This window comes from Polyergus mexicanus, unplaced genomic scaffold, assembly GCF_030449975.1.
Source record: "Polyergus mexicanus isolate NDT 795.1 unplaced genomic scaffold, iyPolMexi1.0 SCAF_3, whole genome shotgun sequence".
NCBI lineage: Eukaryota > Metazoa > Arthropoda > Insecta > Hymenoptera > Formicidae > Polyergus > Polyergus mexicanus.
The window spans coordinates 8,154,555-8,180,687 of record NW_027223323.1 but is presented as its reverse complement, the minus strand read 5'-3'; the positions used below and the strand labels follow the sequence as shown (position 1 = coordinate 8,180,687).

At 34.4% G+C, this 26,133-nt stretch overlaps 5 protein-coding genes across 8 annotated transcripts in view; 4 read left to right on the top strand and 1 right to left on the bottom strand.

Annotated features, from left to right (window-relative positions):
* Nucleotides 1-391: 391 nt before the first annotated feature.
* Pnpase (polyribonucleotide nucleotidyltransferase 1) lies at nt 392-9,427 on the top strand. Of its 4 annotated transcripts, XM_070292725.1 has the most exons (13): nt 392-576; nt 710-1,035; nt 1,374-1,563; nt 1,906-2,121; nt 2,273-2,594; nt 2,724-2,911; nt 5,104-5,956; nt 6,429-7,346; nt 7,426-7,599; nt 7,769-7,962; nt 8,078-8,238; nt 8,394-8,705; nt 8,827-9,427. In XM_070292725.1, the coding sequence occupies exons 7-13, from the start codon at nt 5,790-5,792 to the stop codon at nt 9,226-9,228; spliced, it is 2,328 nt and encodes a 775-aa protein (XP_070148826.1). In that variant the 5' UTR covers nt 392-576; nt 710-1,035; nt 1,374-1,563; nt 1,906-2,121; nt 2,273-2,594; nt 2,724-2,911; nt 5,104-5,789; the 3' UTR covers nt 9,229-9,427. The 4 variants fall into 4 exon arrangements, with proteins under 4 accessions (XP_070148826.1, XP_070148830.1, XP_070148829.1 ...); XM_070292729.1 differs by lacking the exon at nt 1,374-1,563; XM_070292728.1 differs by lacking the exon at nt 2,724-2,911.
* Nucleotides 1,902-4,298, bottom strand: LOC138931704 (chymotrypsinogen A). Its single transcript, XM_070292730.1, has 5 exons — nt 3,712-4,298; nt 3,111-3,399; nt 2,730-2,875; nt 2,287-2,558; nt 1,902-2,087 (listed from the first exon to the last, which is right to left on the bottom strand). The coding sequence occupies exons 1-5, from the start codon at nt 3,806-3,808 to the stop codon at nt 1,902-1,904; spliced, it is 990 nt and encodes a 329-aa protein (XP_070148831.1). The 5' UTR covers nt 3,809-4,298.
* Nucleotides 9,428-10,906: 1,479 nt separating the features above from the next.
* Nucleotides 10,907-14,145, top strand: LOC138944916 (leucine-rich repeat-containing protein let-4-like). Its single transcript, XM_070315987.1, has 3 exons — nt 10,907-11,023; nt 11,598-11,820; nt 12,799-14,145. The coding sequence occupies exons 2-3, from the start codon at nt 11,818-11,820 to the stop codon at nt 14,143-14,145; spliced, it is 1,350 nt and encodes a 449-aa protein (XP_070172088.1). The 5' UTR covers nt 10,907-11,023; nt 11,598-11,817.
* A 1,485-nt stretch (nt 14,146-15,630) lies between these two features.
* LOC138945061 (insulin-like growth factor-binding protein complex acid labile subunit) lies at nt 15,631-18,623 on the top strand. Its single transcript, XM_070316252.1, has 3 exons — nt 15,631-15,708; nt 16,248-16,999; nt 17,320-18,623. Exons 2-3 carry the CDS (start codon nt 16,248-16,250, stop codon nt 18,083-18,085), a joined length of 1,518 nt encoding a protein of 505 aa, XP_070172353.1. The 5' UTR covers nt 15,631-15,708; the 3' UTR covers nt 18,086-18,623.
* A 3,000-nt stretch (nt 18,624-21,623) lies between these two features.
* The window catches only part of Calx (sodium/calcium exchanger Calx), a 54,674-nt gene continuing 50,164 nt past the window's right edge, over nt 21,624-26,133 (top strand). The window contains 1 exon segment of the mRNA XM_070292720.1: nt 21,624-24,244. Within this exon segment, the coding sequence (XP_070148821.1) occupies nt 22,893-24,244 (1,352 nt within the window). The 5' untranslated portion in view covers nt 21,624-22,892.

The following is a 26,133-nucleotide window of genomic DNA, read 5'->3' as shown; positions in this document are numbered from 1 at the left end:
TTTAAATTTAAATATCGGTTTAGTATTTTATCTCTCTGATCTATTTTTCATTATAAAACTTTGCAAAATTTTATATATAATGTGATAATATTTATTAAGATTATATATTATAAATATATTATAAATATATTATAAGATTATATATTATATATTATAAATCTTTTGCAGATAAATTAGGTTTATGGAAAATAAGTAAGAGAGAGATTTTCTGAAAAAAAACTAAAACAAAAGATCTATTATCAATTTTAATATACTATTAGTAAATAAAAGATATGCATTATATCAATTTTTCAGTTATATTTTATAATTTTAGTTTAATCTATAATTTTTTTTAAATGTATGAATGTGAAGATCAAGTGCTATTTCTTATCTATTCTAGTCTTATCTGACGGTCTTGTTTCATCATTACGTTATCGAAACAAATAGAAAGGTAACTATAGAGATATGTTGAAAGTTAGAAAGAAAAGCCATTTCTCCGTAGAGAACAAATGCCTGCAAGAGGAACATCTGCATTTATATAAGGATTTCGATGTTGAGAAGCTACTTTTGTCGTTGCGTAACTGTGTCGAGTGAAATGTATGTCTATCGAACTGTCATATTGTATTTCTAATAGGAAGCGTTCGTTCGAAATAACAATTCTAAAGCGTGAGATTACTTATTTTACTTTCCACGTATATAAATTAATTTAATATTTTACATTTTAATTTAGGGTGATTTGGATGGAGCCAACTTGAGGATAATTGTAGTAAGGAAAAAAATTACGTCACAATAAAGTACATCTCGCGCCGAAATATTTCGAGAATCTATCGAAGATATACAATCACGTAAAATTAAAGCGAATTAATGGAAGCGTATATCTCTGGATACTCGAAGACCATCAGAGATACATTTTCTCACGGGGGATGAAGTCTTCAGGGTGAAGAATCATACTTTAGCGCGCTATGGAATATGCATATTTGCTTTATGAGTGTCGGAACGCGTGCAACACCTACACAATGACACACAGAGCACGCGCAAAGTGCTGCTTATACATAGGTATGTATCTGTAATTAATAATTAAGGCTAATTAAGGCTTCGCTCTGTGCCCGAATACGCACTCACGGTATGTCGCGTGCGCTCTTCGTGAATCGATATTTCTAACTCCATCATTTATGTAGCATATGTTTCGCATTATTAAAGAGTATTACAACTGTTCCATCCAATGGAATAGAAAATAGATCATAAGTCATTGTTGTTCTCTTTTTTGACGGATAAAGCTACGCGTAATATTTTCGATATAACGGGAGGGAAATTTTTAAGAAGTCTTAGCGATATCTTTTCATAAGTCGTAGAAATTTCACTGCATTATTTTTCCAATAATTTCGGAAATATAGAAATGTTTCCACACGGCGTAATTTAAAAACTGGAATGCGTCTCGTCTTTTCCGGCTGAATAAACAACTGTGAAAGTTTTAACTGACCGCGACCAATGTTCCGGAAAGGAACATCTTTACAAGCCTCTGGACCTATCATCCTATTTATTTTGGTTTCGACAGCTACTGGACCGGATCATTTACAAACGGCCGTAATTATCATCTGATCATAGTTACGAAAAATATAAATAAAAAACGGTTATTACAAATAGTTATATATAAGGAGTGTTTAAACGTCAATATCAATACCAATATCCTCGGCTTTCTATCTATTTATTATCTGTAATGTTAGTTTTAATGAGGAGGGAGGGAAGTATGACCTATATATTTAATTATAATAATTTAATTCTTATTTCTATTTCTCTCTCCCCCTCCTGTACTGTACAATATATGTACAATAACAAAAACACGGAATGCATTATATACAAAGAATTATATGCACTGTACAATATAACATATTTACAATGTTGATATTTACAAACGTGTTTTATTAGTGCTCGTCATCGTCATCATTGTTGGCATCAATCGTACTATTAATCCAGCTTAAATAATGCTGTATCTCGGTATATACATCTGGATAACCTGGTCTGGCACAACCGGAGCCGAAAGACGTGACACCGACCAGCTGCCAAACACCGTCTGGACGACGACACTGTAAAGGACCTCCAGAGTCACCCTGAAAATTAGAATGAACAAAGAAATAAGAATTAGTACGTAGTCACGGACCAAGTTTAAAAACCGTCTTTTCTAACAACAGTCCTTTTTCAGGAGTGATCATTTTCTATATATATATATATATATATATATATATATATATATGATATATAGAAAGTGTTTCCTTATTTACAAATTAATTTTCAGAAAACAATGTTTACCACGCAACTTCCGGAGGAACCGTCGGTGTGACCGGCACAGAGATGACCCTTCCTGATGGGTACCGAGGTGCCGTAGGCTTGCAGGCACTCCTCGAGATTCAGAAGAGGAACACTGGCCTCCAGAAGGGCGGTAGAGAGCGAGGGCGAGGGGCCATATCGGCCCCAGCCGGAAGCGACACATTGTCCTTTGCCGAGATACTGTCCAGGACTAGGAAGACAGATAGTGCGAACGACTTTGGATAGAAGTGCCGGCCTGGCGAGCTTCATCAGAGCTATAATGACGAGACTATATCAGGGTTATAGAGAAGGTGTGAAGATGTTTTTTTTTTTAATCTTAGATTAATAAACAGATCTTTTTAATAGAATGTATAAGAAGAGTGTTGATATATATAAAATGGATAGAATTGGATTGATAAAATCAATTTTTGTTTAAATAGACTCACCTATATCGTGCACGTAATTATTGAACCTCTCATGAAGAATCACCTTTTCGACGGGTAAACGAGCGGATCCGCGTCCCCCCGAGTCCAATTCCCATTCACCGACCACCGCTGTCCATAACACGCCGATGGGCAAATTAAACAGCTCACTGAAGTAAAACTCATTTGAATACACGAAGCATGAAGTAAGTAACTGGAATAACCGTTCACTTGAAAATATGAGTTAAAAATGCATCGAAGAACTTGATGAAGAAAGAAGGAAAAAGATATTTCAGAAAAATAATTCTTTCGAAAAAAAAAAAAAAACGAAGTTTTGGAAAAATTAAGATTAAATCAACCACGATTGTAAAATTTCGCGGAACTCTCCACGAGGATCGGACTCACTTGTGAATGCAATGAGCAGCGGTGATTATCCATTTGGGATCGATCAATACACCACCGCACCAGTGACCAATAAAACCTAGTTTTGGATGTAGTAATTGAAGAGACACCTGCCAAGGCCACGCGCCCTTTTTGCTGGGTTTGCCGTTGAAAATGCGACCGGTGGTCGTAGTGATGGCAGTGGCCGTAATCGTCGACGAGGATGAGACATCGTCCTTCATCAGTAGTTCTTGGACCTTGGACGGAGCAATCGATCGTGGTTGCCTCTGTGACGCTGCCGGACATCCGCATTCTGTTATCCAAGCCACTCGAATTTTTTTATCGTCTTTGCAAATTGTAGTCTTTGAATTCTATATTGCTAAATACGATTCTCTAATATTCCATAAGATTATAGCAAGTGTAAACCTATAATTCCATTTATATTCAAAATCCGAAACGTATCGCGTGTTAAAAGTTTAAAATCAACCGTAAATTTCAAAAATCGAGGATATATTGAGGAAGATTTTCAAGAATCACAAAAATCGTCTCTATAATATCTAATCTAGATTGAAGAAACTATTAAAAAAAACACGATAAAAAATTGTAATGTCGAAGAGGTACTCACTGGAATGGTTCTCCCCGACGATCCTCATCATGATGCACTGGGCCTCCGCCAGGACGATCACCAGCAGGACAACCAGATCACCGCGAAGACGGCACATCGCCAGGGAAATCGAGAATATCCACTCTAGCTACGATTTATGGATCCGCATAGCCCGACTAGCTTTGGCGACGCCGATCGATCCTCGAGTAGAATTAGCGCGAGCGGAGATCCTTCGGCGCGAAGCGATCTCGAAGAAAGTGATCGTCAAATGACGCGGGAGGGGGGAAAGCGAGCGATGATGTAGTCCGGCAGATGTCGAGGAATGTGAAAAAGTCCTAAAATCTTAATCGTCATTATTTACGGAACAGAAGATCCCTCAAACTCGAAGAGTCCCGTACAAAATGATGAAGAGGAGCGATCTAGGAAATACGATGGACTTTCTATTATCGATATTCAGGATGCGCTTTAATTATCGGACATTTGGATTCTCTGAATCTGGATATCTTGGTTTTTAGAACTACAAGTTCTTCGAGGCTATAAATCCAACGGATCGAGATAAAATGAGATTTTCCTCTCGAGTGGAAATCGACCGAAACAAGTCCCTGTAACGTATATATTGCGGCAAAAAAATTAGTGAAGCGAATCGAATAAAAAGGGAGAAGACGAGAAGCTTTCTCTCTTCGCTTCGGACGAAGTTTTCGCGGGATTATTCTAAATTCGGGGAACTTTCTTGCTTAGTCAAGGAATGTTCGTCGCGACCGGTGCGAGAAGTCGGGCACGCGTTGTAATTAACGATCGCAGATTGATCGAGGAAAGAAACCGAGGGCAATGCAGCTACCTCTCTTTCTCTCTCTCTTTCTTTCTTTCTCTCTTGCTCGTTTACTATACTCAAACGAGGTGACGACTTTCGAGAGCGAATCACTCTACTCGCGCGAGAGAAACGCGGTCGATATAATGATATAATCGCCATCGACGATAATCCTCTGTTCCGATTCACGTTTTTGGATCGTAAAGATATTTCACGCTTATAAAGAATCCATAAACGTGTAATTGAAAATTTCTAAACATGTCTTAATGATATCTCAAGGATCCGATTCGTGATTATATCTTTGGATGAAGAACAGATTTGATAAACTGATAAACTGATAAATTAATCATACAACGCGTGTCGTGTAAAAAATAATTAAAAAAATAAATAATTAATATAATAATGAAAGCAATATATTATATATAATATATGATTAATAAATACATCTCGATGATATGCTTAAGAACATCGGCTTTGTAATAAAAATGATTTGATCAATTTTTCGAATATCTAATGAGCAAAAAAATAATCATATCAGATTATTAATATACGAATCAACCGAAAATTTTCTAAGATATTTACAGAACGTTCTTGTCTTATTATAGGCAATCCTTGGTGGGATCTTCTCAAGTATCACGCTGTTATAAATGAGAAGAGATTCACGCCGTGCGAATACATCTCAACTTGTGCGGAATGAGAAAGTGAAATTGCATTTATCGTCGTGCCTTGAATAAGAGTCGTCTTCACATTTGCCTGTGTATATACATCGCGCATCAAAATGGTAATGAAAAATCGTAAGATTCTTTCTTTCTCGGAGCCGAGATTATCCTTGGTAAGCGATGTCTTCGAATCTCTCAGCGGAGGAGCGGTAATTTTTGAAAAGTGGACGAGATGGAGAAGAAAGAGAAAAGAATTCTAAAAAAAGAGAATAAATTTGTTACGAATAACGTTAGTGTACATCAAGCAAAGTCACGATGATGAACAAAATATGTGCCCCGAGTTAGTAGCGAAAGCAGAGAGAATTCCAAGAGCGATCACGTCCCCGATTTAGACAAATTTTAGCTGGCGCCTCGACGAAATATTTTAGAAATCTGTATTATCCACACTTCGTAGCCCAGAATTGGACCAAAATTGCAATCTATTATCCTACGAAAAGTTGCTTAGCCACATAGTTCGAAGTTTATATTTCATAGATATGAGAGGCGCTTATCTCGAATAAGTGCTCGATCCTCGATCGTCCGCTGTACAAAAGTACAGAAGTACAGAGGACACCGGAGAGGTACCGCCAAAAATGATAGTGTCAACAAATGTGTCTAGGTTATCGAGATATCACAAACCAGTGCTTTTGGCCGGCAAAAACTCGTATAAAAATGGAAATACGTCCTACGTTAAGTTTAGTAACGCGAGAAGAAAAAGTCACACGAACGCCGGCACGGAAGTCATCACGCTGTCTGATGGGTGAGAATGCGCATCACGCGTTTATCTATCCTAACCTATATTCCATGAGGCGTTATAACTGTTTCCTTTCGCGATTTCGTCGAGAAATATACATATTTTATATATGTCAAGAGTTCTTATCTATTTAAAAAATAATATATTGAGTTTGCATGAAAATATGAATAGGATAAATCCAGTAATATATTTTTATCATTTTTACTTATATGTAAGCATCTTATATCTTATATAGGGTGTTTCTATTGTATTATCTTTTTAAATGTTTGATCAGCTTATTTCTTTCTTGAAAATGTCGAGGAGCGTTCCTTAAAATTCTTGAGTTAATACAAACATTGTAATCTGATTTGAGTAAAGAAATTTTATATTAGATTTGTTGATAGAAATTAATTACGAATTATCTGGAAAATAATATAATAGAAATAAAACATATATTATATATCTTCGATTAACTGATACATTTTTTTTTTATTTTTAGCAAACAACTCAGCTTGTCTACAGGCAAGTATGCACGTTTCGCTGATGGTAGCGCAATCGCGTCTTTGGGCGATACTTCCGTCATGGTCACAGCGGTTTGCAAGCATCAATCGTCTAGCTCCTCGTTCCTTCCACTCGTCGTAGATTATAGACAGAAGGCAGCAGCAGCCGGTCGCATACCGACAAATTTCTTACGGAGAGAACTCGGGCCGACTGAAAACGAGATTCTCACGAGCAGAGTTATTGATCGGTCAATACGGCCGTTATTTCCAGAGGGATTCCACTTCGACACACAGATAATGTGCAATATGTTAGCCGTCGATGGTATGAACGATCCTGACGTGATTGCCATTAACGGCGCCTCCACGGCTCTTAGTGTCTCAGATATACCGTGGAATGGTCCTGTAGGCGCGATCAGGATCGGGATGATCAATAATGAATTTATAATTAATCCTACAAGACGTCAAATTCAAGATAGTATATTAAATATGATTATCACTGCGACTAAACAAAATTTAATCATTATGTTAGAGGGTTCGGCCAATGAAATATTGGAGCCGGATCTGCGGAAGGCGATAAAACTCGGCGTAAAAGAATGCCAGAGTATTGTAAACGCGATAGCAAATTTGCAGAAGATATATGGTAAAACGAAAAGAAAGATCGAAACTAACGAACAATCACAAGACAATGATTTGATCAGTTCTATGAAGGAACTTTCGGAGATAAAATTGCGAGATATATTTTCAAATCACACCCATGATAAGATCTCTAGGGACAATGCGATTAATGATCTTAGAAATAATGTTATTGAAACATTGAAGAATGATAATGCAGATTTGGATATTAAATTGGCGGAAAAAATATTTGGAAAAATTACCAAAGATCTTTTCAGAACACTAATATTAGAGACAGACGTCAGGTATTCTCCAATATAAAATGCAATTGCTTCTATCATCGTTTCTTAAATCGTTCAAATATTCAAAGTTAACGATTTACAGATGCGACGGTCGTCCAATGGATGGTATACGCGACATATCGTGTCAGATAGATCTTTTTAACCCTCTTCATGGCTCGGCTGTGTTTCAACGGGGACAGACCCAGGTCATGTGTACTGTGTCTCTGGACTCTCTGGAAAGCGCGCTTAAGATGGACCCCATGTCAATGTTAATTAGGTACATTAATAACGAAACAATTAAACTCTGACGTTATTTTTTTCTTTTCTACCGCGAGAATTTATCGATGTAGAGAGATTTCAATCTAAAGATATAAAAGAATCAAATTGAGTAAGAAAAGTAACTTGTGTGATATATGGTTTAAAATATATATATTATTTTTTGACAGTGGTGTGAAGGAAAAAAATTTCTTTCTCCATTACGAATTTCCGCCCTATGCAACTAATGAAACAGGACATGTAGGTCGGATAGGCCGCCGGGAGATAGGACATGGCGCCTTAGCGGAGAAAGCCTTGCGGCCGATTCTTCCAAAGGATTATCCGTTTACCATAAGACTGACTAGCGAGGTTTTGGAATCAAACGGTGAAACAATCATTAGACTAATTCAAATCCACTTTCATTAAAAAATGTTTATAACACGGTTGCTGCAATAATGGCATCAAAAATTTCAAACCTGTGCTTTGTCTTATAAATACAGGTTCTTCTTCAATGGCTACCGTTTGTGGCGGAAGTTTAGCACTGCTCGATGCAGGCATACCTATATCTTCATCAGCAGCAGGTGTGGCCATCGGTCTGGTGACTAAATATAATGAAACTAACACGGATATTGATAATTATAAGATATTGACCGACATATTGGTAAGCAAGATGTTAAATTGTTTTGGTTAATACATTAAACAGATTTAAGTTATCGTGATTGACGTATATTAATAAATTTTCTCATATTTTATTATTTATATTTAGATTCAAATTAGTAATTTTGATGATTGTTAATCAATTTATCTGTCTACTAGGGAATCGAAGATTATTTCGGAGATATGGATTTCAAAGTGGCAGGCACCAAGCGGGGATTCACCGCATTGCAGGCCGATGTAAAGATACCAGGAGTTCCACTAAAAATCATAATGGAGTGCATACAGCAAGCGACAACTGCTAAATGGGAGATCATTAAAATCATGAACGAAGTGATACGAACACCGCAACAAAAGAGAAAGGACAAGATGCCGATGGTTGATAGTTTAGAGGTTCCTATTCATCAAAGAGGAAAGTTTCTCGGAATCGGCGGGATGAATATAAAGAAGATATTCTTGGAAACCGGAGTACACGTAAGATAATTTTTTATAATATTCTGAAGAAAAAATTAAAATTTTCCTAATCAAAATTGTTTATCAGTGTTATTATTTAGATTTGAAATATACTAAAACATACTTCCAATATTGCTTTCAGATATTTCCACAGGACGAGAACACATATTCTATATTTGCGCCAAACGAAGATGCCATGACCGAAGCTAAGGAAATGATAGAAAATATTTTGCAGAAGGATCGCGAACCGACCTTAGAGTTTGGCGCCATTTATACCGCAAGGATAGTAGAAATACGAGAGATTGGAGTTATGGTGACACTATATTCTAACATGGTGCCAGCATTATTACCTAATTCTCAATTAGATCAACGCAAGATTCATCACCCTAGTGCTCTGGGACTCGAAGTTGGGCAGGAGATATCTGTTAAATACTTTGGACGAGACCCAGTGTCCGGACAGATTAGGATATCGCGGAAAGTACTGCAAGAACCGATCTCGATCACGAGAACTCTGCATCGGGATAACGATCGGGAAAGGATGTGAAGGCCATAATAATTAAACATAAATTATTATGTTTTAAACTGAAATACATACATTGTAAGCTATTTGGGTTGCAAGAAAATAACGCTATACATTTTTTCCGTTTAAAACTATGAATATTTTTTGTAGATTTCAACTGTATATATCTATTGAATATAACATTTTTGTATGATGCCGTTGTTAAGAATAGAAACATAAAAATACCGCGATTATAGAATATAATATATGTTAATTTCCTCATTTATCCTAACTCTTCATATACATCACCATTAATGATTTACTTATAAGATATTGGTTTTCCATTTATCTTAATTCTTAATATATATCGATACAATTTTTAATATATATATCGATATGCAATTTACTTAGGAGAAAGTTTCATAGGATTTACAAGTGTGTAGATTTTGTAAAATATAATTATGAGAAATTTTCTTTATTAATAATATATGTAGAATGTATTTTACTAATTGAAAGAAAAAAAGAGATGGAAGGGAAAGAGAAGTACGCCATTTTTCAATTTTTAAAACCAATTTTTTAAAGAAACAAAGTTTTGCAAGAAAAGACACATTTGTTTTTATAAAATCATTACTTTCGTGTTTCTATCATCGTTAATTTTTTAAACAATTTAGATTATTCTACATACACATTATTAGATGAAAGACGAATCGTATTCGGAAATTACGCATTTTGTTAAAAATAGAACGGAAATGACTTGTATCTCATCATGCTATCTTTTCCTAGAAATAGCAAAGAGGAAGTAAAGTATATAATGGGAAGAGATAAAATGATAAGTATGATATGACGGAATGATAAGTATGATATAACAGAATAATAATTAAGTTATTAATAACATAGGAATTTCATGAGAATTCGAAAGAATTAGTAAAAATTTGATTTGTAAAGAAAAAGAACAAAAGGGGAAAAGAACTTTAAATTAAGATTAATAAAAGCTAAATAATCAGTAAGTTAATAAATATATAATAATAATAAAGATCTCTTTTATTTATTTAGAATGCGGATAAGTGAATTTCGTAAATTATCACGTTTTGAAATCTCTCACACACATCATAGACTTTTCTATGTAGATTGTAAATGTAAATTTTCAAAAATGAAAATTTTTTTCGAAGAAACGCATGTGTATTAATCTTGAAGGAGATAATACATTAAAAAATGTTGATATTACAGATTAGCCGACCGCGTAAATATATGCAAATATATGCCATCTCCTATATCTCTTTGAAGAGATATAATAAACAAATGAATGATTTGACAACTTATATTTTTCATTTCAAGTATCTCTTTATAATCATCCCCGATTATTTTTCTGATCGCGCAATGCTCGATACGGCGGCACGTTTATTTTATCGTTATGTATGCAAGCGGTGCTCTACGTTTACGCTTGGTATTGTGATTAGTGCGGTATTCTTTGAAAGAGCGTACGATGAAGCTTGCGAATATATATTCGAAACCGTGAATAGTGGAGTATGTTGTGATATACATATATTATGAGAGAGTACAGAATTTATATTGGATAATTTTAAACATTATTATACTAAGTTTATTAAATATTATTAAGAGATAATATATAATAGTAAATATAAAAATATTATATGCTACATATTTATAAGATTATTGTGTTAGAATTGATGTGTAATCAGTTTATTTATTTGTTACAGAGGCTTTGGAAGCATATAAAGCATCGATACGAAAATCCAACGACTGAAACTCGATACACGCACGACGATCAACCACAGGCTTCCACTGACAAGAAAGAAAATCATTAAGGATGCATGTATAGGTATATATGCACAGAGCCGAGATAGTAATATTAATAATCAAAGCTTGGAAGTTATTGTCTTTCTTTATTGAGTTTCAATAATCATAATTTAATGTAGGATTACGTTTGATAAGTCGGTTGTGTCACGATGACAGATTCTCTCTTCTCCGACGCAGTGATTGTACGCAGATATCGGTCCAGAATTCAATCAAAAGCCCTTTGATTACTTGTGTCAATCTCACGAACGTGACGAGAACATTATAGATAGTGTTTTCAGTAAACTTCCTAATTAACTACTTTAATTTCAAGTTATAAAATGTTGAATTATCTTTTTCTTTGAACAAGATATATGTATTGATTATTTCTAATATTATTTTTTGCACTATTTTAATATGTATTATTTTAAAAGTACTCATTATTCATGCCAATATACGAATTAATACAATTTAATAAAAGCGGATGGAAAAACTAAATTTATATCCAAAATGTAAGCTGAAAAGAGAATTAATATAAATTCGTGAAAATAGTACTCAAATATTTTGTTGTTTTCATATAATACTTTTATACAAATATATGATTTTTAATAAACATATAGATATTGCCACACATCATATCCGGGTTCCATATGAGATAAGCAATGCTGATTTTTAGTACTATGTGACGGTATAAATACAAGCTGCAGTTTCAAAGTGCAGCATTCAGTAACAAGCAGCGAGAGATAAATCAAGTAGATTTGAAACAATAATTTTTCCGAAACAGATTTATTCGAAAGTTGCAAGTTGAATATCGAGCAAGTTTTTGAAAGTTTTAACAAGATGGTAGGTAATATTTACATTACTTTTTATTGGTATTAGTACTAATTAGCATTAGCGTAATATAATGATCATTATTATAATTTTCATAAACTTTAACTATGCAAAATTAATTTAGGAACTAGTTTTTTAATAAATTAACGCATTCGATCATGTGCGTTAGTCCTTTGTACTGTTAGTTTCTTTATTTTTTTATTCAAGAATGTATGAATTGTACGATTATAATCAAAAGTAATTAAAATATAAAAATGGTATGTTTCTTTTTCTCTCTTAAGTTTATACTGTCTCAAACAAATAGATAGATTTACGTATTATACAAGAGAGAATTGAAATATTGTAAAATAACACGGTAATAATGATTTTCTTTTTAATGGAAAAAAATATTTATAAATAAAATATTTTTCCTACTTGAGAGAGAGGGTTTGCGATTGTAAAAATTTTTCACGAAAAATGAAGAATTTACAAGAAACTTTTCGATTCTTATAATTATCTATCTAATAGCTGCTTCATGTTTTTCTTTGTTGCAATTTTATAATATTTTATATACAATTTTACATATAATTAGAATAACTTTTGAACAAGTTCGTAATTGAGTGAAATTTAACAAAGACTCGTTAAAATTTTGTTAGTGTATGTGAAAAAAAAAAAAAAATTGATCTGGCTAACAATGTTTCCTTCTTGCAAAATTTGCCAATAAGCGATTTTCGATAAGAATCGAAATATAATATCACAAACATTAAATATTTCTTAAATCGATCGGAGTCTTGTGCTTTTCTTTTTCGAGCAGATGTTCAAAAGAAACAATATACGAAATTTTTACGTTTTTATTTATGACATTACATCCTTAATTTATTTAATATTGATGTTTTATTTAAGTTTTTCATTTTTTTTTTTATTTATTTATTTCTTTCTCCAGCATGCTACGATATCATGCGCGTATAATGACTTCATATAATATCACGTTATCTTTTTATTTTTTTACAGATAAAATATATAATAATTTTCGCATTATTATTCGCATTTGCGAAAAGCTTTCATGGTCAAGATATTCAAGCTATATCTACAGATTTTGAAGGACATAATAAAAATTATAATTTAAACCTCATCAAAAATGAGAAAAAAAGATGCGGAAGCATCGAAAGTTTAAATTTAGACAATATGAATTTACATGTTATAAAAAATAACATTATTCAAAGTGATCATATTCAACATATATCACTGCATAATAATAATTTAGATGACATTTATACTATCTTGGATAATGTTCCAAATTTATTTTGCTTAAACCTAAGCCGAAACGAGATTAATATCTATAATGGACGTGACATTCGACATTCTAATCTTAAAATATTAGATTTAAGCTATCAGAAAATATCAGAAGCAAAAGATTTGGAAGAACAAGATGAAGAAACAAATGATATTTACAAGTATATAATTTTTAATAGCACAGGCATGAAATTACCGAATTTACAATATCTAGATTTAAGCGGAAATGATATTTCTACTTTATTGTGGGATTTTAATGTATCATTTCCACAATTGATACAATTAGATTTAATTAATGTCAAGGCGGATGAAGTAGAGCCCACACTTTTTAGCAAAATACCAAAATCTTTACGCGTTCTTCATTTGGAGAACAACTATCTGCATAATTTGACGTTACAAAATATGGCGGAGGTGACGGCTTTATATTTAGATGAAAATCCAATTTTAAGAATAATCGATATCGCTTCAAAAAAATTGAAAATCTTATCGTTATCAAATTGTCCGAGCTTAGGACATGGAAATTTTGATTTACCTCTTTTAGAACAATTAGATCTCTCTATGAACGGCTTTGAAACAGTGTCGTATATTAATTTTCAAGTATTTCGCTCGTTGAGAATACTACTATTGGATTATAATAAACTACAGAAAATTCCTTTAATAAGTGATTTACAACAATTAAATGAATTATCATTGAATTTTAACATGATTGAAGATATACCATCCAATATTTTTTCATATTTCCCATCATTAAAAAAATTATCATTAAGAGGAAATAAAATAGAGCGTATTGAAAAAAATAGCTTTTTAGGTTTGAACAATTTAGAATATTTAAACTTATCTGAGAATGAATTAAGAAGATTGCCTTACAATTGGGCAACATCGTTAATAAATCTGAAATATTTAAATATGAATTCAAATCAATTCCCAAACATTTTAGATTTGGCTGTTAACTCGGCTGTTGTATCATTAGAACATTTATCTGTCAAAGATAATATATTCACAAAAAAGATAACTACAGCAGAATTAGCATATTTGCCAAATGCAACTACAGTATACGTAATTTAAGACTGCTAAGCATATTTTCAATATCCATATAACATTCCGTATATATATATATATATATAATGTTTCTAATTTTTTTTTTTTATGTATTTCTGCCCATAAATACGAGAATTTATGAATTTTTATATCAATGCGCACGAGAGTTAATTAAAACTAATTTTAGACGCTATAATTATTCTTAACTGCAACTTCGATTATCTTTGTAAGTACATTGCAAACTTATTTCGCGATAATATTTGTTAAGTCATTTTTGTAACTGGAAATAAAAATTATATTTTTTGTATGTACGATCGATCTATTTTTATTCCAAATAATAATTTATATAATTTATATTAATAATTTATATCAATGGTGCGACAAGAAGAAACATCGGGAACCTCTGCATTAGACCGTCAGTTGATACCGCGTCGTAATTTCGCTAACTGCTGAGTATGCTGTTGAATATTGCGTTGAAAAATGAACTTTTATTTCCAGCAGTTATTTTAGGATTGCTAAGAAAAAACGGATGTTTGTGCAATAATTTTATTTATCACATATAAATCATATTTCTTGAATAAGTGTACGCAAAATTTATTAATATAATTTTCGCCGATAAATATTTTCAAAGAACTCGTTTTTATTATATTTTATACAATTAGGCTCAAGCGCGAAAATCTAATTAAAAAAGGGTTTAAATATCCTAACAAGAAATTTTTGAGATTATTTTTAAAATTTCTATATGAATTCCATATTTTTTAAATTTCTTCATGAATTCCATATATGATATATACGCATATATAAATTATTGTCATTGCTATAATTTCTACAAATTTCTATGCGATCATTTAAATATTTCAAGCCTCGTCTTACACATTTCATTACATCGCGCGAGATTCGCCATGCTGAAAGCTACTTATCGAATCTTCTCGGAACGCTTCTCGCCAAGCTAGATGCTTCGGATTATTTATATCATTAGTCGTCGACGGCGTATACTGCGATAAATGCGTAAGACTAGCCGTAAGAATGTATTAAGTTCGGCGAAGCCCCGTGGCATGAGATAGACTTCAACCACACGTATTCAAGAAAGTACGATATGATAATCTTGACCCTATATAAAAGTATAAAATATATTATATAATATATATACAAATTTTTCATTTAATTTCTTACATTTTACACACATATATTCTTCTATATGTCTTATATTTTTATATATTTTTAAAATTATAATATGTATATATATATATTTATTTATTTATTTATTCTACACAATACACTATAAATATAGTTTTCTTTATTACAAATATCGCTTACATTTAATGAGTTAAATTCTACTGTTTGAGTTAATTTAATTAACTAAATTAAATCATAATGTGATACAAATGCATATCTCAACTGGTATGAGATGCGTTACATATAGACGGTACTGCTGTGTGAAATATATGTGTGATGACGAGACCCCATAAGGATCACTATCAGTATATAAGAAGAGAAATTCGCGCACGCTCGCGACAAAAGGTGTCGGACTGCTCAAGTGAATAGATCAAAAGAAGTGTTCAAAAACTTCAAGAAAAAAATTAGTATATCGTAAGTATTATTACTTCTTCGAATTTATTTTATTTTTCCAAAAATATTGTATATTACATTATATACTATATTATACCCTTTTAAATTAAATTCTGTTAAAAAGAAATAAATTGATTTCTTTTCGTATAATATAAAAATTTACTTTTACAATTCTTAATTATTAATAGGATTAAATAATTATATCTTTTTACATTATCTTTGTGAATAATATCTTATAATATTTAAATACTCTCGCTCGTGGTTGCAGTATAATAAATATTTAATAATATTTGAATCAAAAATTATATTTAACGATTGAATATCTCAAAAAATTTACTTATTTTATTTCTAATTATATTAAAACAAAACATATTGTCTTTTACATTATCTTATTACAAAATTTATGTTTACATTTAATATTATTTTATACAAGTTTAATAGTGACTGAAATATTCTATTTTTTTTTTTAATTTAATTTATTATTATAATACATTTGTATATTTAATTTGAACTTAAGCACTGTATTATAATCTGATATATCCGTTTTTTACTTTTATCAGATGGCGCTAGGTCATATAATCATCCTTCTCTTCGTCCTCACTACTGCGCACCTGGCAAAAACGGAACAATATGACACTTATGATTTGAGATATTCTACAAATGTTAAAAAAGCCGAAGTATCTCAGAAAACGAAAGATCCTTTTACCGTAGGTCCGGCTGTTGGACCCGTTTCATCTACACGCAAACCTACACATTCGAATACTCCAACTCCACTACCAAGATATTCCTATCCTTCCGATCTTTCATTTAGATTTTCTGACGTCGGCCTTCAAAGAATCGGTCGGGATTTCATTAAAAGCGATAGCATCATCAGCCTCAGTCTGGACAATAATAACATAAGCGACGTTTCGCCGCTTGCCTTCCGCAGCATGCAAAATCTACGACATTTGAACTTGTCCGGGAACAGGATCCCGAAGGAGAAGCTGCTATCGTTGAACGGAAATAACAACTTGCAGACTCTGATCATTAATAACAACAATGATACTTTCGATTGCAATGATAATTCCAATGCAAAGAAAATCCTGAAGGAATCCGAGATTTTTCAGAGTCTGGAGCATCTGCATTTGTGTAACGATCAACTACGAGATATTGAGATGCCTTTTTATATAGCAATGCCTATCCTGACTCATTTGCATTTGAGCAATAACAGCATTAGTTCTAGCAGTGCTGTCTTCGACAATATTCCGGCGTCGTTGACTCATCTTAATCTGGACAAAAATCTAATCGATCGTGTCGAAAAGGACAAACTCAGGTATTAATATTTATTAAATTGTTTTTTTTTATTCAACAATTTTTTTCTATTTACGAAAGAGCACCTATATAGAAAAATTGGATTTTAATTTAATAAATGTTAATATTATTGATATTTCTATTGTTATTACTGTTCTCGTTTTCGTTGGCATGCAATATCATATGTATATAGTTGTTTTTTTTTTGTTATATTACTACGGCTGTTATTATTATTGTTATGATTAATATTGCTTTTATTAGTATTATTGCCAATATAATTATTACATTTTTATTATTGCTTGTTATTAATTTCTTTTCCGTAATCTTGTCAAATAACTGCAGGTATCTGAAGGAACTCGTTATGAATGACAATAAAATCACCCAAGTATGTTTCGAGGAGTGTGAGGAAAATTCCATATCCCTGAGAGGTGCTATCAGAATGGAAAATCTATTTTTATCAAGGAATCAGATCTCAGAAGTGTCGCCCGATGCCTTCAACGATATGGAGCACTTGTTAAACCTGGATTTGTCGAGCAATAAAATCGCTGATTTGGCCAAAGATACTTTTAATAATACCGTCTGGATAATTAATCTTTCTCTGGCTCATAACATTCTCGCCACGATACCGAATGTTTGTTCGATGCTGAACCTGAAGAATCTAAATTTAACCGCAAACCGTATCAATGCGGTTCCTTCCGACACGTTTTGCCACTTGCAAAGATTGGAACATTTGTATTTGTCGAACAACATGATAACAACCATCGAGACTCGGGCCTTCAATCTCCAAAGTCTAACGTATTTGGACCTTTCCGGAAATCGACTCAGGCAACTTCCGGCGCAATGGATATTCCCGTGGCAGATTCAGGAGTTGCATCTCGAACGAAATTACTTTACCGAGCTGGACAACTTATCATTGACAAACATCAAGTCGCTGAGGAACGTTTACCTTGACGAAAATCCCATGCCAAAACTGAATGCGGGATCTTTCCAATCGCTCCCGGGACATACGATATTGCATTTGAAAAATATACGCGTCAATGAGACGCAGATCAAATGCATACAAGATAATGACGATGCCGATGACGATGATAATAGTGAATATTATTAATCACGAAAAATACGAGCCGATTCATTAAGAGTTTGGCTCTTGATAATTTAAAGCGGAACAGGTTCTTTTTGATATTATTGTCAGTTCTGCATTTTTAATTGTTTCTTTTTTGAATTTTATTCTCAAACATTTTTCATACAAAATACGCTAAATAAGAAAGGTTAAAGAAAGGCTAAAATAATGATGCACATTTTCTTGCGTAGTATCGATTTTTCAATTCTTGACTGTTGAATTTAAATATTATTCTTAAAAACATATTTTATACAATATTAAAAAATTTGAATTTATTATTTTGATTCGGATAAAGTTAAAATATTTGTCGAAAAGCCAAGATATATTTTTACTGATTAAAAACACGCATCTTACACATAACGTCTATTTTTAAAGATATTGTTTTTATCGGAAAAAAAAAAACCTAATAAAAGTACTTAATGCAATATATATTAAATGAGGAATAATATTATATAACTATACTATTTCATTTTCATTAAGATATATTTCAACAATCGCCTGCTTTCATTACATCTGACTTTTATTAAGCAAATAATTTAACGATATAAATAAGTGTTAAGTCTTCAATGGCACGGAAATTGTTAAATTTTACAAATAAAAATTAGATAATATAATCATTATTATCGCTTCGTAGTGCCTAAATGCTTAAGAAATTATGATAAAGTACAAGAGTGTTCCAATTAATTATAAGTAGTATAAGAGTACTTTATGCTGATGCTTTATTACACGCATAATCATTTAATATATGCATTATTAATATTTTTTAGATAATTGCTTTTTAATAAATCCTTTTATATTATCAAAAAAATAGTATTCCTATCTATAAATAAATGTTCTTATTCGTATGCCATTAGATCAACACATATAAACTAGTTTGTATTTGTTTTCTTGTTATATTTTTTACTTTATAATTGCGTTCACATTGAGAGTTCAACATAAATTTATGTAAAATTTTTCATATTTTGTTCTCTCTCGAGATTATCATTAAAAATCGTCGGAAAATCATCGTTATAAAACCGACGATTCAAGCAAACGATCTAATAGCATATATTTCGAGCGGCTTTGAAAAAAAAAATTGTTAAACTCTATGTTCAAAGCACATAGCTTGAAACTTTCTGGTTTTAATTATCGTAGCGTAAGCCAACAATAGCAAACCGGCGAAATAAGCGGAGCACAAGAGCGATGTGCAAGAAACAAATGGCGTTTAAAACTCGCATCATATTCTCGAGCTATATTTCCATGACAGAGTTTTTCGTACCACTTTCCCCTTTCCCTTCTTCCCGCAGAGAAAATTGCTCCGCAGGATTAAACGCATGTCGCGTCCCGCAAAAGTAGCCGAACCGTCGAGATCTCGTTGCCTATGTATGTCATATTTACATTACACGCTAAACTTTCTGCGATAAAGATACTAGAAATTGAAATTAAAAAGACGAAATATCGGAGGCTAAAAAATTTAATTTGTTTATAATATAATTATATTGATGAGTTTACTATCATATAAAATTTCGTTCAATAATTTCATCTCGATTTAATAAATTTCTTACAGGATAAGAGTAGTCTTTTCACGGAAATCGATAATGATGTAATGGTGCATTAAACAAATAAAAAAAAAGTTTTATTACAGGAGATATCGAATCGAGGATGTGCGACAAAGGCATGAAAGTGAAGGCAATAATCTTTCATTTTATGCCTACGATGATTAAAAGAAATGACAGATTACACACAAAAACGAGACGTATCATTGATTATTATTCTCGATGTAACGAGTACTTGATTAACAAAGTAGTCGTAAGAATAATCAATTACGGCACAAGCTTATGTAAACACATTATACGCTTGGTATAGAACTGGAGGACTGATCGAGCCGGTTGAAGGCAAGGAAGGTGTCGAAGCGGTTGAGTCTCTACCCCTTTCAGGGTGTCGGTTACGCATAGGGTGGCGCGCACGCGCAACGAGAGGGTGCGCGACGCGACGAGGAACGGGAAGAGGGTGGACGTTCTAGTGTGACGAGGATCGAGTTTGAAGCAAGGACGTACATAGAAATTTCGTATGTGGGTATTCACTCAGAGAAGGTGCACTAAAATTTTAATTCCGATTTCTTAATCCTATAGTATTCTCGGGTAATATTTCATATTGTGTAAAATCTGTTAGATTAATTTTTGTTTCAAAATAAAAAATTTTTTATTTTAAAGAATATTAATAATAATTTATATAAGTTATGTGTAGTAAGAATGAGATTTCCCACATACGTTGAATCATCCCTATACATGCTTCTCTAGTCCATAGGCACGGATGGGGATGAGGGAGAGAGAGAAGGAACGAAGGAGAATGCAAGTTGTAACTGGGATGGAAAACACGGACAGGATTGGCAAAGGCGTGGATAGTTTTGGAGAGGGATGGAAAGGATCTAAGAGCGACGAAGATAGCAATCTGGGAGGTGCTGGAAATAAATTTATGTAGAATAATGGCAATCAACTGGATTATATTTGCGAGAGACTCGATACTAAATTATCCACTAAACTAAAGGGACATTTAAATATTTTTCCTTTATCTCTGTATTTATAGAAATTCAAGCTTAAAAAGTCATTTTTGGAAAAAAAGATTCTGCAAAGATGCAGCATCAAGGATTAAACGTGTTAATTTAAGATATTTAAATAAGAGTATATATATATATAAAAGTTGTATAAATTGGAAAAGATGTATATAAAAGAAAAAAAAAAAGAAAAAAAATCTCCCTTGTCTTTTTTTCTCTCTTGATGTTTATTTAAATATAACTTTGATCGAAAAAATACATATTTTTTTTATAACAATTTATACAGTCAAGTTATTAATTAATCATTAATTTTTATGTTTGTTAGTTATAATTAATAGTTATAATTATGGTTATAGTTATATAATTAATAATTAGTTTTTATGTTGTTAGTTATAATTATTCATTAAATTAGCCATTAATTTTAGACTTATTTTCTTCTGCTTCTTAAATTAGTATTTTTACAAGAAAGAAATGCTTGCATTTGTCATAAAGAAGAAACCAAATTATTTAATGACGTCGTAAGAACAGTACCAGAGATTCGGTAGAGTCATGTTATGATCACCCCTGATATAGAACGAGAGAGAAAGAAAATAAAAGGATAGGAAGAAAGAGAGCGTACGTTGCAGAGCGAGAAAAAAGAGAAGAGAGGAGGCAGGTGGTGCGCGAGGGTTCGGCGAGGACGAGGGTATAAATACGGGGTGTGGAAAAAGCGGATAGAGAGAGAAAGTGGGGGATGCTTCTAGAGAGGGTAGATATTCTACACGCTCCGTGCGCAAACGTATACAAGATGCCTCTGCGCCGCGTGAAGCGTGACGAGGAATGAAAACTATAGAGAGAGAGAGAGAGAGAGAGAGAGAGACCAAAAGCAGGGGGAGAAAAGGGGGAGAAAGAGAGAGAGAGAGAGAGAGAGAGAGAGAGAGAGAGAGAGAGAGAGGGAGGGACGCGTGCAGCATACGAAAGACGACGGTGACGTTTCTTTGGTGAGGTATCACGAACGAGCTCGACGAAGAGAAGAAAGCATCATCGGTACAGTGAAGTCAACAAGGACGGAAATAACGCCGGCGAAGCGAAGTAGATGGAGATGGAAATACCCTGGCGAGAGATACTATCGGCGCGAGTAGAGTAGACGACGACCATAATACTATCGGCACGGTGATATGAATAAGGACGAAGAGACCACCCGAATGCTGTGGAACAGACGAGAATGGAAATACCATCGACGCGATGAAGAAGACGAAGACGAAAGTATCACCGGCGCGTCGCAGCCGACGAGGACAAAGTTAGAGAGAGACAGAAGAGATGGCTAGAGGGTGAAGAGAGGAGGAAAAGCGTAGAGGGGTGAGGAAACGGGGTGGCCGCGTCTGGCTAGCTCGAGACACCACTCCCCACTCGGTCTGGCCGCTCTCTCCTCTAGCTTCCTCTCTTTCTCTCTCTCTCTCCTCTTTCAGTGTTCGTTCGAACGCGGCCCGGTACGGTTCTACGTTCTACTGCCCCCGTAGTGTCGAAGGGTCGCCGCTTCGTGATGGGAGCTCACTGCCGTGGTGATATTGGCGGGTTTCCTCGGTAGCCGGTTCCTGACGCCGAATGTACCTTCCTCAGGGTGGCCCGTACGGCGGTTCAAGTTCGCCTTTTCGGTAAGGCTAGGTGTGCGTGAGAGGAGGAAAGTCAACGGGGTGGAAGTGCGTGAAAATTGTGCGAGAAAAGATAAGACAGTGAGAGACGAAAAAAGCCAAACGATGTCGAGGACCTCGATTAGAAGACAGAGTTAAATAAGAAGGCTGGAGAAATTTGCTCGCGCTGGTCCAGAATAATCAACTTGGCGGTGCAGTTGTTGTTATTAGCGGAGAAGCTCCAAAACATAGAATCCCTTTGTCGTTAATAGAAATGAGCACGTCTGCGTCGCGCGTCAAATTCGTTTGAGTTTTCGAGATCATATCTTCGTTTGTTAATCAGTGTCAGTTAGACAAAAGTTATAAAAGAAGGAAAAGCGGAAAAAGGCAGCAATTTTTTTCAACTCCGATTTTCTGTCAAGCTAGAGAGCAGAAATTTTGTTTCTTGTTTCTCGAAAGGAAAGTGAACTCTCAGAATTGACGTCTCTCAAGAGCAAGTCGCGTATCGAAATAACGCCAGGATAAGAAAATTGTTCGTCGCTCTGAATGAAGAACGAGATTCTTGGCGTATTTTTATTCCTGAAGAGACGACAATCGAGTTATTAAAAGATTCAAATTCTAATCGCAATTTTCGAAATACAATTCGCACGATATGTCTGGGAACTACTCGGTGCGCTGTGAGCCGGGTCTGGTGATACCGCTCTGGCGTCCGCAGGAGAACCTGCATCTGATCGACATCATCTTCCGGGGCCTGGTGTATTTCTTCCTGCTGTTATATCTGTTCATCGGCGTGTCGATCATCAGTGATCGTTTCATGGCGGCTATCGAGGTAATCACATCCAAGGAAAAAGAGCTGGTGGTGCGTCGTCACGGTAGAGAGCCGCAGATCATCATCGTGCGAGTATGGAATGAGACAGTAGCTAATCTGACCCTGATGGCGCTTGGCAGCAGCGCGCCCGAGATCCTGCTGTCCATCATCGAGATCTGGGCGAAGAATTTCCAAGCCGGTGAACTGGGCCCAAGCACGATCGTCGGTTCCGCCGCCTACAACCTCTTTGTCATCATTTCTCTATGCGTGTTCGTGATTCCGAACGGCGAGACCCGGAAGATAAAGCATCTGCGCGTCTTTTTCGTTACCGCCACTTGGAGCATCTTCGCCTATGTGTGGCTCTATATTATTCTGGCGGTCTCCAGTCCGGGCGTGCTGGAGATCTGGGAGGGCATACTGACTTTCGCCTTCTTTCCGGCCACGGTATTGACGGCTTACGTCGCTGATCGTCGATTACTGATCTACAAATATCTGCACAAGGGTTATCGGATGAACAAGCGCGGTGTGATCGTGCAGGCGGAGGCCGGGGATTCCGAGATAGGGGTGGAGCTGGAGATCAAGCCGCAGCAAGATGGTCTCCACGGCATGGTGGACCGCCTGGGCGACATTGACTCCCCCGAAACGAGAGAGTTCGAGCAAACCCGAAGAGATTACATCAACACCTTGAAGGAATTGCGGAAAAAATATCCCACTCTGCCGTTGGAGCAACTAGAGGTCATGGCTCACGAGGAGGTGTTGGGCAAGGGTCCGAAGAGCAGGGCTTTCTACAGAGTGCAGGCTACGAGAAAAATGGTAGGCGCTGGCAATCTCAGCAGGAAGATCAGCGAAAGGGCGCAGAGCGACCTCAGCGAGGTCAAGGCCGAGTTGCAGAAAGCGGAGGCCGAGAGTATCGACATCGAGAACGTCAACGCCATGAGAGTGTTCTTCGAGCCAGGTCATTACACCGTGATGGAGAACGTTGGAACCTTCGAGGTGGGAGTCACCAGAGCCGGTGGTGATCTTAATAAAGCTTGCAGCGTGGATTATTGCACGGAGGACGGCTCTGCTGAAGCGGGATCTGACTATGTGAGCGCCAAGGGCACTCTCACCTTCGAACCCGGCGAGACCAAGAAGACCATCAAGCTTTCGGTTATCGACGACGAATTGTTCGAAGAGGACGAGCATTTTTATGTCAGGTCGGTCAACTCAACGTTGTTTCTCTCGCAAAGATTTGCAATGGCAGGGGGTTGAAATATAATTTTTTGTGAAAGGAACGATATTTATCTCTAAATTTTATCTTTATTAACGTTTCACATCCTTTAATGATCATGGATACTTTAATATTAAATATTTTATCATTAAATATTTAAACAAAAATTTCGTAAAAGTAAATTTCATCTAACAATAAGATTAAATGGAGTTGTTATATGTTTAATTACTCAAAATTTATTTCGAGAATTTAATTTCCGGAAGCACTTGTAATTATATAATTATTGATATTAGCCTCGACGATTAATATTGCCCAAACGATCATTTATAGACCATTTACATAATTAAATCTTTCGATATCATTCGATATAATCGAAAGAAATTACGCTATTGAAAGATACATAATTGTTTCAAGTTACTCGCGAAAAAGGCGTGGTTCTTAAAAGAGCAACTATAGTGCACTGTGATCGCGTATCATTGATTAGCGGCGAAGGGGCAATCATTCAATTAATTTCGAACGAATGGCATCCGCAATTTCACCTGGATAAGTTGTTAATAGTCGATTTAATCAAGGATGTTAGGAGCGGTTAGCGTGGCCATTTTTCTTCGTGCAATTTAAACTGCTATTAACGTTTTATTCAACACACATGTTTGAAAAGGCGTTTGAGATAAATTGAGAAGAAGATGAACGAATTAGAAAACTCTTGATTGTATTAAAATAATTTAATAATCAATGCATGTAATTAAGCAATAAAAATATTTAATATCATTTATTTTTTATATTAGTATATTTTATATATATATATATATATATATACATAATGTTTTTATATTAACATGTTTCGTATATCTGTCATTTTTAATGTGTCAGAAATACTTTTTACCATTTCTCGAATAAATTGCTCGCACTAAAACTGAATGATGATGATGTCATAAGAGAACAATTATGACTAGTAAGTCTACTTGTGGAAAGAAATCCGCAAGCCGTGTTGACGCCGTGCGTCACAAAAACACATTTCCTGACGGATAATGAAAGACAATTGGTGCTACACACATATGCCGACTTTAATCATTCATTACATTTCATTTCTTTTTTCTTCTTTTCTCTTTCGGTCTGTCGCGTCTTTCTCTCTCTCTCTCTCTCTCTCTCAGAGATATATACGTTTCACTTTTAAATACAAAAAGTGTAATTAGAACGAGCAGATTCTTTGATTTCGCGCCACGATCGTAAATTGTGGACTTGTATTGTCGGTCTCCCTCTCTCCAATCGGATGACCTGATATTTTCTGTTATTTCCAACGTAATCTCGCATGTCAGATTGCATTGTGGGATCGCGCGAAGACCGCACATACATGAGCAATTAAATCTATAAATAAAATGCGCACACCCACAAAGGTTTAATTCAACTAATTGTAAGAGAGATCAACGAAAATGATATACGGAGGATACTGATACGGGAATTGTTACGTTTTTGCGTCGATTATCCTAATAAGGTATTGCGTTGATTATTGGCGATGTAGGTCGAGAAGAAAAATTGTTACTTAATCTTTCTATATGTCAAGTACATATACGTACATACGATTTTGAATCTATAAATTATTACTGTAACTTATAATTTCTTTACCTCGCATGTACGTAAATTATATTTTAACGTCAAAATATATTATTCAACTCTACGCCGTAAAAAGAATTTGTAGAAATGTTTTATTTTTTATTTTTAATGAAGGAAAAACTATAATATATCAAAAACCAAAAAATATATATATATATATATATATAAATAAATATATAGTACGAAGGAATAATTATATAATGAAGCGATTATTATGTATTTTTGCAACAGTTCACACTAGTACTCTGCGTTGATACCACTGCT